This window comes from Aulonocara sp. 'chitande type north' Nkhata Bay, linkage group LG23 (genome assembly GCF_057382095.1).
Source record: "Aulonocara sp. 'chitande type north' Nkhata Bay isolate Kocher_YH1m ecotype deep benthic linkage group LG23, A_spYH_male_GT1.1, whole genome shotgun sequence".
Taxonomy (NCBI): domain Eukaryota; kingdom Metazoa; phylum Chordata; class Actinopteri; order Cichliformes; family Cichlidae; genus Aulonocara; species Aulonocara sp. 'chitande type north' Nkhata Bay.
In genome coordinates, this window is record NC_141365.1 from 981,474 (window position 1) to 999,689 (window position 18,216).

Here is an 18,216-nt window from a genome sequence, read left to right on the forward strand (position 1 = left end):
ATGGCTATTTGTTTTTTGATTTGTTTGTTGCAGACCGACCCGGGAAACCAGTCTGAGCACGGAGGCCATGCCAGTCCGGCGTTGTTTGATACACAAATTATATCACGCGTGATCTATAGTGATTTAAAGCTGTGGGCAAGAGTGAAGCGCGAGGTCTCTGGTAAAAAGGATGAGTGTCTCAGCACATATGGTGGTTTAGAATTAGATTATGTTATTGGCCCCACAATTTCTTTTATGTTTGATCTGTGTGATGTTGTTAATTGTAGGGCCTGGAGGGGATATAATGTGTGGCTCTGTTGGGATTATTCAGTGAGTATGCACTGTGAGAGGGGAAATCGTCCATATGACAGCTGGTGCCGTAATTGGGACCAGGTAAGGGGTTATACTGGGCAAAATTGGGAACCGTTAGAATTAGGATCAGAAAACGAGCTTAAACTAAACTACAGAGGGATTTTAGCCCCTCTGGAAACGCGTTAACCTTATCATTGGGGAATTGGCATCGCAAACAATCTATGTATTTGGTTCTGGGGGTGGAAACAGCGGGGGTTGATCCAAAAGGGTTAAGAACGCAAGAACGTAGATAGGATCAATTATGTTCACTATAATGTACTGAGACTCTCGAACCTGACCAGAGACGGCATGGAGGGGTTGGCGGAGCAGGTGGGTCCGACCTCGTTAATGGGAGTGCAGAATAGAATGGCCCTTGATATGTTGTTAGCGGAAAAAGGGGGCATTTGTTCTATGTTTGCCGATCAGTGTTGCACCTTTATTCCAAATAACACTGCTCCAGATGAGTCGTAACCAAGGCTCTGGAGGGCCTAAAGAGCCTTTCTGAAACTATGCATGATCACTCCGGTGTTGATAGTCCGTTGGAAGGCTGGCTGACCTCAGTGTTCGGACGGTGGAAGGGGGTTATCGCTTCGGTCATGTTTTCTTTGTCTGTTGTGGTGGGTATTATGGTTATTTGTTGTTGTTGTCTCATCCCTTGTGCCAGAAGAATGGTCAAAAGTATGTCTGTGAGGGCAGTGGACCCTGGAGTCATTACTCCAATGTCCATGATGTCAATGATGCATGTAGAACTGAATGTGTAGGCCAAGGAGGGACACAACTGTTTGTGACCTCTGGATTCTCCAGAGGTCAACAGAGGGAATTGTAGAATAAGGAGGGGATGTTTTTCTCATTATCATTTAATATTTTAATATGGCATTATTAGTTCATCAGAAGTATATAACCAGCTTTGCATTAAACATAAATTGACCTTACATTATCCTTTGCATTACAGTGATTGTTATAACTTTAGTTTGATCTTTTCCTTACAGGTACCAGAATAATAACATGATTTTCCATTGCAGATGTAACCATGATCATTCCATACACATTGCAGTTCGTTGCTTATTCTAGAGTTGTGCTCAAGTTAATTAAAGGTTAAAAGCTACAGCCAGCGCGAGTCTGGCTGATCTATGGAGGGCAAAGGCTTTGAGCTTGGAAGGCCGCACGCGCTTACACAGCACTTATAAGATGTTATTCTTGGTGATTTTGTGCTTAGTCATGTTTTAATATGTTTTAAGTAGAAATAGCTGATCCAGCAATATTCAGTTAATATTATATACTTGATTTAGAGCAATACACACTGATGGTCTTAATAAATGAGAGAGTCCTTGTAGCTGCCATGTTGTGTCTTAGCAGGGTACAGACGGTTCCAGGAGACGGGGGCAGTCAGCGTCTGCCCTCGGGAAGGAGACAATGTTATTCTTTGTGTTAAATAAAATTGTCAACATTGATTGTATTACACCTGTCACTACGCATGAAGGGGCGTTCTAATACCCTGATTTCATGAAACTATGGTGATGTGTTTTTTGAGACGAGATCTGAGACTGTCTGCATACAGTGTCCATCTCCCACGTGTGTGATCATTAAATCATCGTTTGACTCAACCCGGCCGGATCAGTATTATTATTGTGGGGTTTTGCTCTGGTGTCCATCCCCAATATTTTGAACCTTAACAAGAGTTTGAATGAAAACAACGGAATTAGAATGTACAGAACAGAATTTGAATGAAAACAACAGAATTAGAATGTACAGAACAGAGTTTGAATGAAAACAATGGAATTAGAATGTACAGAACAGAGTTTGAATGTAAACAACGGAATTAGAATGTACAGAACAGAGTTTGAATGTAAACAACGGAATTAGAATGTACAGAACAGAGTTTGAATGAAAACAAGGGAATTAGAATATACAGAACAGAGTTTGAATGAAAACAACGGAATTAGAATGTACAGAACAGACTTTGAATGAAAACAACAGAATTAGAATGTACAGAACAGAGTTTGAATGAAAAAAAGAAACAGAATTAGAATGTACAGAACAGAGTTTGAATGAAAACAATGGAATTAGAAAAAAAAATGAATTGAAATGTACAGAACAGAGTTTGAATGAAAACAACGGAATTAGAATGTACAGAACAGAGTTTGAATGAAAACAAGGGAATTAGAACATACAGAACAGAGTTTGAATGAAAACAACGGATTTAGAATGTACAGAACAGACTTTGAATGAAAACAACGGAATTAGAATGTACAGAACAGAGTTTGAATGAAAAACGGAAGTAGAATGTACAAAACAGAGTTTGAATAAAAACAATGGAATTTGAATCAAAACAACAGAATAGAAATGTACAGAACAGAGTTTGAATGAAAAAAACGGAATTAGAATGTACAGAACAGAGTTTGAATGAAAACAACGGAATTAGAATAAAAAAAACAGAATTGAAATGTACAGAACAGAGTTTGAATGAAAACAACGGAATTAGAATGTACAGAATAGAGTTTGAATGAAAACAACGGAATTAGAATGTACAGAACAGAGTTTGAATGAAAACAACGGAAATAGAATGTACAGAACAGAGTTTGAATGAACACAACGGAATTAGAATGTACAGAATAGAGTTTGAATGAAAACAACGGAATTAGAATGTACAGAACAGAGTTTGAATGAAAACAACGGAATTAGAATGTACAGAACAGACTTTGAATGAAAACAACAGAATTAGAATATACAGAACAGAGTTTGAATGAAAAACGGAAGTAGGATGTACAAAACAGAGTTTGAATAAAAACACTGGAATTTGAATCAAAACAACAGAATAGAAATGTACAGAACAGAGTTTGAATGAAAAAAACGGAATTAGAATGTACAGAACAGAGTTTGAATGAAAAAAACAGAATTAGAATAAAAAAAAACAGAATTGAAATGTACAGAACAGAGTTTGAATGAAAACAACGGAATTAGAATGTACAGAATAGAGTTTGAATGAAAAAAACGGAATTAGAATGTACAGAACAGAGTTTGAATGAAAAAAACAGAATTAGAATGTACAGAACAGAGTTTGAATGAAAACAAGGGAATTAGAAGAAAAAAAACTGAATTGAAATGTACAGAACAGAGTTTGAATGAAAACAACGGAATTAGAATGTATTAATAGTCCATTGTTTTCATTCTAATTCTGTTGTTTTCATTCAAATTCCATTGTTTTGATTCAAATTCAGTTCAATGGAAAAACAATGGAATTTGAATCAAAACAACAGAATTAGAATGTACAGAACAGAGTTTGAATGAAAACAACAGAATTAGAATGAACAGAACTGAATTTGAATCAAAACAATGGAATTTGAATGAAAACAACAGAATTAGAATGTAGAGAACAGAGTTTGAATGAAAACAACGGAATTAGAATGTACAGAACAGAGTTTGAATGAACACAACGGAATTAGAATGTACAGAACAGAGTTTGAATGAAAACAACGGAATTAGAATGTACAGAACAGAGTTTGAATGAAAACAACGGAATTAGAATGTAGAGAACAGAATTTGAAAGAAAACAATGGAATTTGAATCAAAACAAGAGAATTGAAATGTATAGAACAGAGTTTGAATGAAAAAAACGGAATTTGAATGAGAACAAGAGAATTAGAATGTACAGAACAGAGTTTGAATGAAAACAACGAAATTAGAATGAACAGAACTGAATTTGAATCAAAACAATGGAATTTGAATGAAAACAACGGAATTAGAATGTACAGAACAGATTTTGAATGAAAACAACGGAAGTAGAATGTACAAAACAGAGTTTGAATAAAAACAATGGAATTTGAATCAAAACAACAGAATAGAAATGTACAGAACAGAGTTTGAATGAAAAAAACGGAATTAGAATGTACAGAACAGAGTTTGAATGAAAAAAACAGAATTAGAATAAAAAAAACAGAATTGAAATGTACAGAACAGAGTTTAAATGAAAACAACGGAATTAGAATGTACAGAATAGAGTTTGAATGAAAAAAACGGAATTAGAATGTACAGAACAGAGTTTGAATGAAAAAAACAGAATTAGAATGTACAGAACAGAGTTTGAATGAAAACAATGGAATTAGAATAAAAAAAACTGAATTGAAATGTACAGAACAGAGTTTGAATGAAAACAACGGAATTAGAATGTATTAATAGTCCATTGTTTTCATTCTAATTCTGTTGTTTTCATTCAAATTCCATTGTTTTGATTCAAATTCAGTTCAATGGAAAAACAATGGAATTTGAATCAAAACAACAGAATTAGAATGTACAGAACAGAGTTTGAATGAAAACAACAGAATTAGAATGAACAGAACTGAATTTGAATCAAAACAATGGAATTTGAATGAAAACAACAGAATTAGAATGTAGAGAACAGAGTTTGAATGAAAACAACGGAATTAGAATGTACAGAACAGAGTTTGAATGAACACAACGGAATTAGAATGTACACAACAGAGTTTGAATGAAAACAACGGAAGTAGAATGTACAAAACAGAGTTTGAATAAAAACAATGGAATTTGAATCAAAACAACAGAATAGAAATGTACAGAACAGAGTTTGAATGAAAAAAACGGAATTAGAATGTACAGAACAGAGTTTGAATGAAAAAAACAGAATTAGAATAAAAAAAACAGAATTGAAATGTACAGAACAGAGTTTGAATGAAAACAACGGAATTAGAATGTACAGAATAGAGTTTGAATGAAAAAAACGGAATTAGAATGTACAGAACAGAGTTTGAATGAAAAAAACAGAATTAGAATGTACAGAACAGAGTTTGAATGAAAACAATGGAATTAGAATAAAAAAAACTGAATTGAAATGTACAGAACAGAGTTTGAATGAAAACAACGGAATTAGAATGTATTAATGGTCCGTGTACTTTTCGGTATTTGAAGTTTCGTTTCAGAAAGTATAATTTAAAAAAGAAAATGAGACACTTATTTAATTCTCAACTTAAAAAGCTAAAATGAAAAACGTAAAACAATTGTTTTTTTCATTTTGTCCTTTCGCACATCAGAAACGAAAAACCCAAGAAAAAAGAACGAGAAAGGGCCCTTTATTTATTTTGTCTGAACCGGAAGTTTTAGTAGGTCAACAACCTGTACAAGTGATGCGCAAACTTATGGCAAACACTGTAGTGTGGACATCATGACGTTGGAAAAATACTCAGACGTGATCATGGAGATGGCAAAACAAGGCCTGTCATCGGAAATTATATCAGAGCGTCTGTCATATGAACACGGGGAAGTGAGAGGATTTTCTGCGAGAAATGTTAGAAAGTTTTGTGCTGAGCAAATCACTAGCTGTCGACTCTCGGACACACGGTTGGAGCTTGAGGTGACACAAGCTATAAATGAGGTAAGGTACTTTCTTCCTTCACCTTATGACTGTGTATGGTTGTCTTAACTGGGTTGTAAGGGGGTTAGTCTAGACTGTGTGCGCGCGCCCGCGCGTTTTAGCGTCTTGCGGGTGGTGGGTAACGTTAGTTATTTTAAAGATGTCTCTCACTGGTATTTGTACAGTTAATTAGCACAATACTTTAGCTTTACACATTTGCTTTCAGAATAAGCTACTTTACATTTGTTGTTCTAGTAGTAGCATGATCTTTTATTTTAAACAGGTGGGCCCAACATATGGCCGCAAAATGATGAAGGGCTATCTGTCCACAAAAGGGGTACATGCTGCAGAGGGACGAATTGGGTCAATTTTAAGAGAGGTGCATCAACCTTATCATGAAGCAAGACGCCAGGTAGCCTATGTTATTTAATCTTCCACTAGAACTGTATTCCAATGTTCTTTGTCATATTTGTGATATACATCATGTAATGGTAGGGCCTAATTCTGTTTAACAGATGTACGCCCTGCTTTAACAGTTACTTGACTCTTCCTCAAACGTATGATCAAATCTGCCTTTATCCAGTCAGCTGTCATTTATTTTTGTGATTTTTTTGTAAGGGAGCTCGGAATCTTAATCCCACACCGTACCATGCTGAATGCATGGGGCACAAGGTTCACCTGGACCAAAACGAGAAACTTGTAATGTTTGGAGTCACCCATGTTTTAGCTGTAGATGGATTCAGTAAAAAGATTGTGAGTCATTCCACAATGCCAATCAAAAACAACTTGAGCATCTATGAATATGTTTTCAGGTAATACAACCTCTCAAACCATTTATTTCATCTTAAGTGTTTTGATGGACATGTTAGTCATATTGGACATGAGCTGCACCCAAATTTACAATATTTGAATTTAAATTAGACATGCAACAGATGGGTCTGGTTATGTTCCTGAATATAATATATTAAGAACTTACCAAACATTTTGATCAACATTTTCTATTAATGTAAAAATAAATAAAATGGAATTGCACATGAATCATTTAACTACTTTATTGCAATTAATCAGTGTTCATTTATGAATGGAACAAGGTTCTTGGATTTCCACATATCTTTCAATTGTTCTGACATACATCTAAAGTCTGAGCATGACAGTGACATTGCAAAGAAACTTAAGAAATATATGTTGTCCTACTACAACTAAAATATTACCCAAAAAAAACATGAATGAATACATTCAAAATAATAACACCTTTGCTGGTCTTAAAGCAAAATAGTTAATAAATGTTCTTTATTTTTCCTGTACCAGACCTGCAGTGATCACCTATGGTATGTGGGACCAGGTGCGAGTAGACCATGGAAAGGAATTTTATTTAACACTGTTCATGCAAGAGATGCTGTCACATCATCGCTTCAATCAGGAGAGACTGCCTTATTTACAGACCTCATCCACAAGAGTAAGATTTAAGTACCATTAACATCAGCTGAAATTCTTATACTATTACGTGTACTACTACGTACATTTAAGACATGTTTCTTTTAACTCTTTTAGAACCACACAGTTGAAAGGATTTGGCCTGAAATCAACAACCGTGTCAACTACCCACTAAAAACTGCCCTACTCCAGCTGATGGACCAGGAGGAGATAGATATGGAGGATAACCTTGTGCGATACTGTGTGTCCAATCTAACCTGTCAGCTGTGTAACATTGGTCTTGCAAGTGTGGTAGAATCATGGAATGCTCATAGAATCCCAGGTAAAAAAAAAAAAAAAAAAAAGTCAGATTGCTTACAACCCTGATAATGAACATTTAAACACCTCCTCTATTTTTTACAGGAAAAGGCATACCAAATCACTTTGCAGAACATGGGTGTAAAAGAAGAATTTCTCCAGAGCTCTTGCCAAATGCACTTGAAGCAGCAGACCTTTACAGGCAGCACTTGGGATCTGCACTCAAAGAATATTCGACTTTTGGAGTTGATCCCTTCACAACCGAACAGGACAAACTTAGAACAGAGAGTCATTTTGCAGAAAAATATCCTGATATTTCACATTTGTTTTTTAGAGCCGTAAATGGTGACTTTATGCCATACAAAGAAGCTCTGCTCTGTCTCATAAACATAACTCAGAGAAATGTATGAACCACTGCATCTGTAAACTGTACAGAACAGACAAAAAAAAAAATCAACTGACTGTAAACATTTGTGTGTACACACTACATTACTCCTCTGCAAAAAAAGATTTCAATACAGAAAATGCAGCTGTTAGACCAGTAATTTGTAGAACTCCGTTGTTACTCTCCCTGCATTTTGCACAGTGCTGTGATGTCTCTTGCCACTGTTCCACACATGTCTTGCAGCCAATAATGCTTCTGCAGCACAGTGAGAACACTGGATCCTCAATGATGTCTGCAAAAGTAAATCAGATAAGTGAGACTGTTATCCATTTATGTTGAATTTAGTTCAAACTATAGGTTCAAAGTCAGTCTTGACATAAATTTACAGACAGCATGCAGAATATTTTTGGTTATTCTGTAATTCCTCTTGTTCACGCTGTTCTGAGAAAGTCCCTGTCTATATTTTTGTCTATAATTGATGAGGGGCAAAATCAGTACATTTTCTCAATTAGCAAGCAAGAAAAATGAAAAAGTTACAGGTACTTGATTCAATATATGCAACTACAGTCCCATTTTAAATGTGAACTTTTTAGTTTTACATTACTGTGAACAGTGTACCGTCACCCATACTGACATTGTAATCAATTTGAAAAGCTATACTTTCATAGTCAAGATTGCAAGGAGAACCCAAATTAAATGTGCATGTAAACTTTTGAATGTTATGTTACAGTAGACCTGCATCTTGATTGTCTGTGCCTAAGTATTTAAATGGACACTGCTGAATAAAGAGCCTATGTTTGGTAAAAAAATGTTTGTCCAAAGTAATGATTGAATGTGGTTTGACATTGTTTTAATTGTAATTAAAATGTTAGTGTAGATGTAATGTATTTACTAAGCAACATTTGAACATACTCATACAAACCACGCAGCTAAATCCCTCCTTGAGTGTCTGCAGCTTGGGGGTTGTGACTTTCTGGGCAACTGCAAGATCAGTGAGCTCTTTGATTGCTGCTGTGACAGCTGGCAGACTTTGAGATGCCAACACCAACTCTTCTATTTTGTCACTCACTTCTCCCAAACTGGCACTGTCATCATCTTTATGGCTGCTACAAATAAAAATGGATAATCAGATGTCAAAGCTACTTACTGGCTTAAAGAAACATCACATCACTTACTGATAGATGATGATTTATGTAGTGATGTCTTACTGCTATTATAGGATTTAAATCAAATTAATTCTTCTATATTGATGTTCATCCTATAGTATATACATATTTATTCACATACCTCAGTTTCTTCCTCTTTGTTCCCTGGAGGCAATTAAAGTCTTGTTCAGGCACAGCAAGAATTTTTCGTGCATTTTGTCTCCAGTACTGTGACCCTACAGATGAAAAACAAAACCAAAGAAACCTGTTTAGAAGCCAATACCATATTACCCAATAAATATTACAAAGAGTCTGGTAAGACATGTCTCTCCATAAGATATGGGCTTTAGCTGTAATATTATGGCTCACCTGTTGTGCCCTCCGACTCCAGAATTGCATTGCCCTGTGCATCTGTCAAAATTATTGGGTTGTAATTACCAATGGCATCTTGCACTTTTCCTACTATCCCTTGAAGCGTAGCCTCAGACTCCAGGAATCGTACAACCACCATTCTATTGGGAATCAACCTCCCACCAACTACATCTGCAAAGTACACTGATCTGTAAAACAAAACATAATAATTTTACATATCTTGTAAAAGACAGCAGGCCACAAATCCATTCAGTGATTGCTATAGGCAAATTGTACTAAAACAGCTTTGCTATTCTTAACAATTCAACTATCCATGCACCTTATGTTTCTTTTTATTTTGCCTGTTCTGTAATTTAATATTCAAGAACACAGACTCATCCTACCTCTGAAATGTTTTGGAGGACATAGGGGAACTTGAAGTAGCCTGCTGTGAACGTGAAGGTGCAGACGCTGCCACAGCTGGTGCTCGCATAAATGCAAAACGCTGCCCGCTGGAACCTGCTGTTGGAATTGACTCCATGTCTTCTCCGTGGACTTCATAGTGACCTCTGGGTGTAAGGTCTAATGCGCTGAAAACACCAGAGACCGCACCGGGGAACATAGCCACGTTTGAATCATCCGTGATGTACAGAGTATGCGCGGATACCTGTTTAAGAAAAGTTTCCGTAAATCACGTTGCTCTGCTAACGTGTTACTCCTGTGCACACGGTTAATAGGCTCTAAAGGCTTACTTATTAGCTAGTAGCCGGTAAAAGTCAATGAATAACTATTTACACATTAGCACATGTGCACAATTCACATATTAGCACAATGAAGACGGCTAGACATAGTATTAGTAAAAGTAGGCCTACATGAAATCACCAAATGTTAACGTTAGCCGTTCCGCAGTAAGGAAGAACAATAACGTTCATAAAAAAAACTGCTGAAAGCAAAGTTTGCGAAGTTTACATATCTACCTGAAAGATGCGACCCAGTTTTTCTGCAGTCATGTCTTCGTCCCGGAGTGTCACTCTCTTAGTTTTCCTAAAAACAACGTAATGGTCCATCCTCTGTTTATTCCAGTGTAACTTTAAGGCCGTCGATCTCTTGTGTGGGGGACGGTGTGCGCGCGCCATAAAAAAACGCGCAGAAGAAGTACTTCCCGTTTCAGACATTGAAAATGCGTCTATTTTTTTGTTTTTGCGCTAGTATACTTTCATTATTTGAATCACGAAGAAATCCAAAAAAGCACGTCTAATTTTAAGTGTATGATGGCTATTTGTTACCACCGAATGAAAAAACAAGTTATTTTCGCCCATTTTATTCTTTATCAAAAATTTAAAAAATGAAAATTCTTTTAAATATCGTTTTTTCGTTTTGGTTTCTGAAACAAAACTTCAAATACCGAAAAGTACACGGACCATTAATAGTCCATTGTTTTCATTCTAATTCTGTTGTTTTCATTCAAATTCCATTGTTTTGATTCAAATTCAGTTCAATGGAAAAACAATGGAATTTGAATCAAAACAACAGAATTAGAATGTACAGAACAGAGTTTGAATGAAAACAACAGAATTAGAATGAACAGAACTGAATTTGAATCAAAACAATGGAATTTGAATGAAAACAACAGAATTAGAATGTAGAGAACAGAGTTTGAATGAAAACAACGGAATTAGAATGTACAGAACAGAGTTTGAATGAACACAACAGAATTAGAATGTACAGAACAGAGTTTGAATGAAAACAACGGAATTAGAATGTACAGAACAGAGTTTGAATGAAAACAACGGAATTAGAATGTAGAGAACAGAATTTGAAAGAAAACAATGGAATTTGAATCAAAACAAGAGAATTGAAATGTATAGAACAGAGTTTGAATGAAAAAAACGGAATTTGAATGAGAACAAGAGAATTAGAATGTACAGAACAGAGTTTGAATGAAAACAACGAAATTAGAATGAACAGAACTGAATTTGAATCAAAACAATGGAATTTGAATGAAAACAACGGAATTAGAATGTACACAACAGAGTTTGAATGAAAACAACGGAAATAGAATGTACAGAACAGAGTTTGAATGAACACAACGGAATTAGAATGTACAGAACAGAGTTTAAATGAAAACAACGGAATTAGAATGTACAGAACAGAGTTTGAATGAAAACAACGGAATTAGAATGTAGAGAACAGAATTTGAAAGAAAACAATGGAATTTGAATCAAAACAAGAGAATTGAAATGTATAGAACAGAGTTTGAATGAAAAAAACGGAATTTGAATGAGAACAAGAGAATTAGAATGTACAGAACAGAGTTTGAATGAAAACAACGGAATTAGAATGTACAGAACAGAGTTTGAATGAAAACAACGGAATTAGAATGTAGAGAACAGAATTTGAAAGAAAACAATGGAATTTGAATCAAAACAAGAGAATTGAAATGTATAGAACAAAGTTTGAATGAAAAAAACGGAATTTGAATGAAAACAACAGAATTAGAATGAAAACAATGGAATATTAAAACAAACAACAGAATTAGAATGAAAACAACGGAATTAGAGTAGAGAACAGAATTTGAAAGAAAACAATGGAATTTGAATCAAAACCACAGAATTGAAATGTACAGAACAGAGTTTGAATGAAAAAAAACGGAATTAGAATGTACAGAACAGAGTTTGAATGAAAAAAACAGAATTAGAATGTACAGAACAGAGTTTGAATGAAAACAACGGAATTAGAATGTATTAATAGTCCATTGTTTTCATTCTAATTCTGTTGTTTTCATTCAAATTCCATTGTTTTGATTCAAATTCAGTTCAATGGAAAAACAATGGAATTTGAATCAAAACAACAGAATTAGAATGTACAGAACAGAGTTTGAATGAAAACAACAGAATTAGAATGAACAGAACTGAATTTGAATCAAAACAATGGAATTTGAATGAAAACAACAGAATTAGAATGTAGAGAACAGTTTGAATGAAAACAACGGAATTAGAATGTACAGAACAGAGTTTGAATAAAAAAACAACGGAATTAGAAAAAAACAACAGAATTAGAATGAACAGAACTGAATTTGAATCAAAACAACAGAATTAGAATTAAAAAAACAGAATTGAAATGTACAGAACAGAGTTTGAATGAAAACAATGGAATTAGAATGTATTAATAGTCCATTGTTTTCATTCTAATTCTGTTGTTTTCATTCAAATTCCATTGTTTTCATTCAAATTCAGTTCAATGGAAAAACAATGGAATTTGAATCAAAACAACAGAATTAGAATGTACAGAACAGAGTTTGAATGAAAACAACAGAATTAGAATGAACAGAACTGAATTTGAATCAAAACAATGGAATTTGAATGAAAACAACAGAATTAGAATGTAGAGAACAGAGTTTGAATGAAAACAACGGAATTAGAATGTACAGAACAGAATTTGAATGAAAACAAGAGAATTAGAATGTACAGAACAGACTTTAAATGAAAACAACGGAATTAAAATGTACAGAACAGAGTTTGAATGATATCAAAGGAATTAGAATGTACAGAACAGAGTTTGAATGAAAAAAACGGAATTAGAATGTAGAGAACAGAGTTTGAATGAAAACAACGGAATTAGAATGTACAGAACAGAGTTTGAATGAAAAAAAACGGAATTAGAATGTACAGAACAGAGTTTGAATGAAAACAACGTAATTAGAACGTACAGAACAGAGTTTGAATGAAAACAACAGAATTAGAATAAAAAAACAGAATTGAAATGTACAGAACAGAGTTTGAATGAAAACAACGGAATTAGAATGTACAGAATAGAGTTTGAATGAAAACAACAGAATTAGAATATACAGAACAGAGTTTGAATGAAAAACGGAAGTAGAATGTACAAAACAGAGTTTGAATAAAAACAATGGAATTTGAATCAAAACAACAGAATAGAAATGTACAGAACAGAGGTTGAATGAAAAAAACGGAATTAGAATGTACAGAACAGAGTTTGAATGAAAACAATGGAATTAGAATAAAAAAAACTGAATTGGAATGTACAGAACAGAGTTTGAATGACAACAACGGAATTAGAATGTATTAATAGTCCATTGTTTTCATTCAAATTCCATTGTTTTGATTCAAATTCAGTTCAATGGAAAAACAATGGAATTTGAATCAAAACAACAGAATTAGAATGTACAGAACAGAGTTTGAATGAAAACAATGGAATTTGAATCAAAACAACAGAATTGAAATGTACAGAACAGAGTTTGAATGAAAAAAACGGAATTAGAATGTACGGAACAGAGTTTGAATGAAAACAAGAGAATTAGAATAAAAAAAACTGATTTGTACAGAACAGAGTTTGAAAGAAAACAACGGAATTAGAATGTACAGAACAGAGTTTGAATTAAAACAACAGAATTAGAATGTACAGAACAGACTCTGAATGAAAACAACGGAATTATGATGTACAGAACAGAGTTTGAATAAAAAAAACAACGGAATTAGAATGAAAACAACGGAATTTGAATGAAAAAAAGCAGAATTAGAATGAACAGAACTGAATTTGAATCAAAACAATGGAATTTGAATGAAAACAACAGAATTAGAATGTAGAGAACAGAGTTTGAATGAAAACAACGGAATTAGAATGTACAGAACAGAATTTGAATGAAAACAAGAGAATTAGAATGTACAGAACAGACTTTAAATGAAAACAACGGAATTAAAATGTACAGAACAGAGTTTGAATGAAAACAACGGAATTAGAATGTACAGAACAGAGTTTGAATAAAAACAATGGAATTTGAATGAAAACAACAGAATTGAAATGTACAGAACAGAGTTTGAATGAAAAAAAAACGGAATTAAAATGTACAGAACAGAGTTTGAATGAAAAAAACAGAATTAGAATGTACAGAACAGAGTTTGAATGAAAACAATGGAATTAGAATAAAAAAAACTGAATTGAAATGTACAGAACAGAGTTTGAATGAAAACAGAATTAGAATGAAAACAATGGAATATTGAAACAAACAGAATTAGAATGAAAACAACGGAATTAGAATGTACAGAACAGAGTTTGAATGAAAAAAACGGATTTGAATGTACAGAACAGAGTTTGAATGAAATCAAAGGAATTAGAATGTACAGAACAGAGTTTGAATGAAAACAACGGAATTAGAATAAAAAAAACTGAATTGAAATGTACAGAACAGACTTTGAATGAAAACAACGGAATTAGAATGTACAGAACAGACTTTGAATGAAAACAAAAGAATTAGAATGTACAGAACAGAGTTTGAATGAAAACAATGGAATTAGAATGTACAGAACAGAGTTTGAATGTAAACAACGGAATTAGAATGTACAGAACAGAGTTTGAATGAAAACAATGGAATTTGAATCAAAACAACAGAATTTAAATGTATAGCACAGAGTTTGAATGAAAAAAAAACGGAATTTGAATGAGAACAAGAGAATTAGAATGTACAGAACAGAGTTTGAATGTAAACAACGGAATTAGAATGTACAGAACAGAGTTTGAATGAAAACAATGGAATTTGAATCAAAACAACAGAATTTAAATGTATAGCACAGAGTTTGAATGAAAACAACGGAATTAGAATGTATTAGTAGTCGATTGTTTTCATTCTAATTCTGTTGTTTTCATTCAAATTCCATTGTTTTCATTCAAATTCAGTTCAATGGAAAAACAATGGAATTTGAATCAAAACAACAGAATTAGAATGAACAGAACAGAGTTTGAATGAAAACAACGGAATTAGAATGAACAGAACAGAGTTTGAATGAAAACAACGGATTTAGAATGTACAGAACAGAGTTTGAATGAAAACAACGGAATTAGAATGTACAGAACAGAGTTTGAATGAAAACAACGGAATTAGAATGTACAGAACAGAGTTTGAATGAAAAACGGAAGTAGAATGTACAGAACAGAGTTTGAATGAAAACAATGGAATTAGAATAAAAAAAACAGAATTGAAATGTACAGAACAGAGTTTGAATGAAAACAACGGAATTGGAATGTACAGAATAGAGTTTGAATGAAAACAACGGAATTAGAATGTACAGAACAGAGTTTGAATGAAAACAACGGAATTAGAATGTACAGAACAGAGTTTGAATAAAAACAATGGAATTTGAATGAAAACAACAGAATTGAAATGTACAGAACAGAGTTTGAATGAAAAAAAACGGAATTAAAATGTACAGAACAGAGTTTGAATGAAAAAAACAGAATTAGAATGTACAGAACAGAGTTTGAATGAAAACAATGGAATTAGAATAAAAAAAACTGAATTGAAATGTACAGAACAGAGTTTGAATGAAAACAGAATTAGAATGAAAACAATGGAATATTGAAACAAACAGAATTAGAATGAAAACAACGGAATTAGAATGTACAGAACAGAGTTTGAATGAAAACAACGGATTTGAATGTACAGAACAGAGTTTGAATGAAATCAAAGGAATTAGAATATACAGAACAGAGTTTGAATGAAAACAACGGAATTAGAATAAAAAAAACTGAATTGAAATGTACAGAACAGACTTTGAATGAAAACAACGGAATTAGAATGTACAGAACAGACTTTGAATGAAAAAAAAACGGAATTAAAATGTACAGAACAGAGTTTGAATGAAAAAAACAGAATTAGAATGTACAGAACAGAGTTTGAATGAAAACAACGGAATTAGAATGAACAGAACAGAGTTTGAATGAAAACAACGGAATTAGAATGTACAGAACAGACTTTGAATGAAAACAACGGAATTAGAATGTACAGAACAGAGTTTGAATGAAAAACGGAAGTAGAATGTACAGAACAGAGTTTGAATAAAAACAATGGAATTAGAATGTACAGAACAGACTTTGAATGAAAACAACGGAATTAGAATGTACAGAACAGAGTTTGAATAAAAAAACAACGGAATTAGAATGAAAACAACTGAATTAGAATGTACAGAACAGAGTTTGAATGAAAACAACGGAATTAGAATGTACAGAACAGAGTTTGAATGAAAACAAGGGATTTAGAATATACAGAACAGAGTTTGAATGAAAACAACGGAAGTAGAATGTACACAACAGACTTTGAATGAAAACAACGGAATTAGAATGTACAGAACAGAGTTTGAATGAAAAACGGAAGTAGAATGTACAGAGCAGAGTTTGAATAAAAACAATGGAATTAGAATGTACAGAACAGAGTTTGAATGAAAACAACGGAATTAGAATGTACAGAACAGACTTTGAATGAAAACAACGGAATTAGAATGTACAGAACAGAGTTTGAATAAAAACAATGGAATTAGAATGTACAGAACAGACTTTGAATGAAAACAACGGAATTAGAATGTACAGAACAGACTTTGAATGAAAACAACGGAATTAGAATGTACAGAACAGAGTTTGAATAAAAAAACAACGGAATTAGAATGAAAACAACTGAATTAGAATGTACAGAACAGAGTTTGAATGAAAACAACGGAATTAGAATGAAAACAACGGAATTAGAATGTACAGAACAGACTTTGAATGAAAACAACGGAATTAGAATGTACAGAACAGAGTTTGAATGAAAAGAACGGAATTAGAATGTACAGAACAGAGTTTGAATAAAAAAACAACGGAATTAGAATGTAGAGAACAGAATTTGAATCAAAACAATGGAATTTGAATCAAAACAACAGAATTAAAATGTACAGAACAGAGTTTGAATGAAAACAACGGAATTAGAATGTACAGAACAGAGTTTGAATGAAAACAAGGGAATTAGAATATACAGAACAGAGTTTGAATGGAATTCCGAACATTCCGGAACCTTGGTGCATTCCGGAATTCCGAACATTCCCGAACCTTGGTGCATTCCGGAACTCTGAACATTCCGGAATTCCGAACATTCCGGAACCTTGGTTCATTCCGGAACTCTGAACATTCCGGAATTCCGAACATTCCGGAACCTTGGTGCATTCCGGAACTCTGAACATTCCGGAACCTTTGTGCATTCCGGAACCTTGGTGCATTCCGGAACTCTGAACATTCCGGAATTCCGAACATTCCGGAACCTTGGTGCATTCCGGAATTCCGAACATTCCGGAACCTTGGTGCATTCCGGAACCTTGGTGCATTCCGGAATTCTGAACATTCCGGAACCTTGGTGCATTCCGGAACTCTGAACATTCCGGAACCTTGGTGCATTCTGGAACTCTGAACATTCTGGAATTCCGAACATTCCAGAACCTTGGTGCATTCCGGAACCCTGAACATTCCGGAATTCCGAACATTCCGGAACCTTGGTGCATTCCGGAATTCTGAACATTCCGGAACTCTGAACAATCCGGAATTCCGAACATTCCGGAACCTTGGTGCATTCCGGAACGCTGAACATTCCGGAATTCCGAACATTCCGGAACCTTGGTGCATTTTCGGAACTCGACCGAAACAAAGTATAGGTTTTCATTATGTGAATAACTTGGAAATCTTAGCTCAAACAGCTGCAAAACCTGTTTGCCCAGCACGGAGACCTTGAGTTCTATAAGATAAAGCCATAAACATGTTTGTCTGAGTCTTCTATCAAAAGTTACAGCTATTTATATGAAGTTATACAAAAACGCTTTCTTTCGCCAAGACAGTGCGTTTCTCACTGTTACATGCATTTGAATGGGGAACTCGACCGAAACAAAGTATAGGTTTTCATTATGTGAATAACTTGGAAATCTTAGCTCAAACAGCTGCAAAACCTGTTTGCCCAGCACGGAGACCTTGAGTTCTATAAGATAAAGCCATAAACATGTTTGTCTGAGTCTTCTATCAAAAGTTACAGCTATTTATATGAAGTTGTACAAAAACGCTTTCTTTCGCCAAGACAGTGCGTTTCTCACTGTTACATG

General features: G+C 34.1%; 2 protein-coding genes across 2 annotated transcripts; one reads left to right on the forward strand and one right to left on the reverse strand.

Annotated features, from left to right (window-relative positions):
* The first annotated feature begins 5,238 nt into the window (after positions 1-5,238).
* On the forward strand, positions 5,239-8,892 carry LOC147300784 (uncharacterized). Its single transcript, XM_086283384.1, has 6 exons — positions 5,239-5,716; positions 5,979-6,107; positions 6,314-6,507; positions 7,004-7,151; positions 7,247-7,451; positions 7,532-8,892. Exons 1-6 carry the CDS (start codon positions 5,507-5,509, stop codon positions 7,834-7,836), a joined length of 1,191 nt encoding a protein of 396 aa, XP_086139510.1. The 5' UTR covers positions 5,239-5,506; the 3' UTR covers positions 7,837-8,892.
* Positions 7,001-10,509, reverse strand: LOC147300785 (uncharacterized). The gene is made up of 6 exons (XM_086283385.1): positions 10,285-10,509; positions 9,712-9,974; positions 9,326-9,516; positions 9,099-9,192; positions 8,724-8,917; positions 7,001-8,103 (listed from the first exon to the last, which is right to left on the reverse strand). Exons 1-6 carry the CDS (start codon positions 10,480-10,482, stop codon positions 7,916-7,918), a joined length of 1,128 nt encoding a protein of 375 aa, XP_086139511.1. The 5' UTR covers positions 10,483-10,509; the 3' UTR covers positions 7,001-7,915.
* Positions 10,510-18,216: the final 7,707 nt, after the last annotated feature.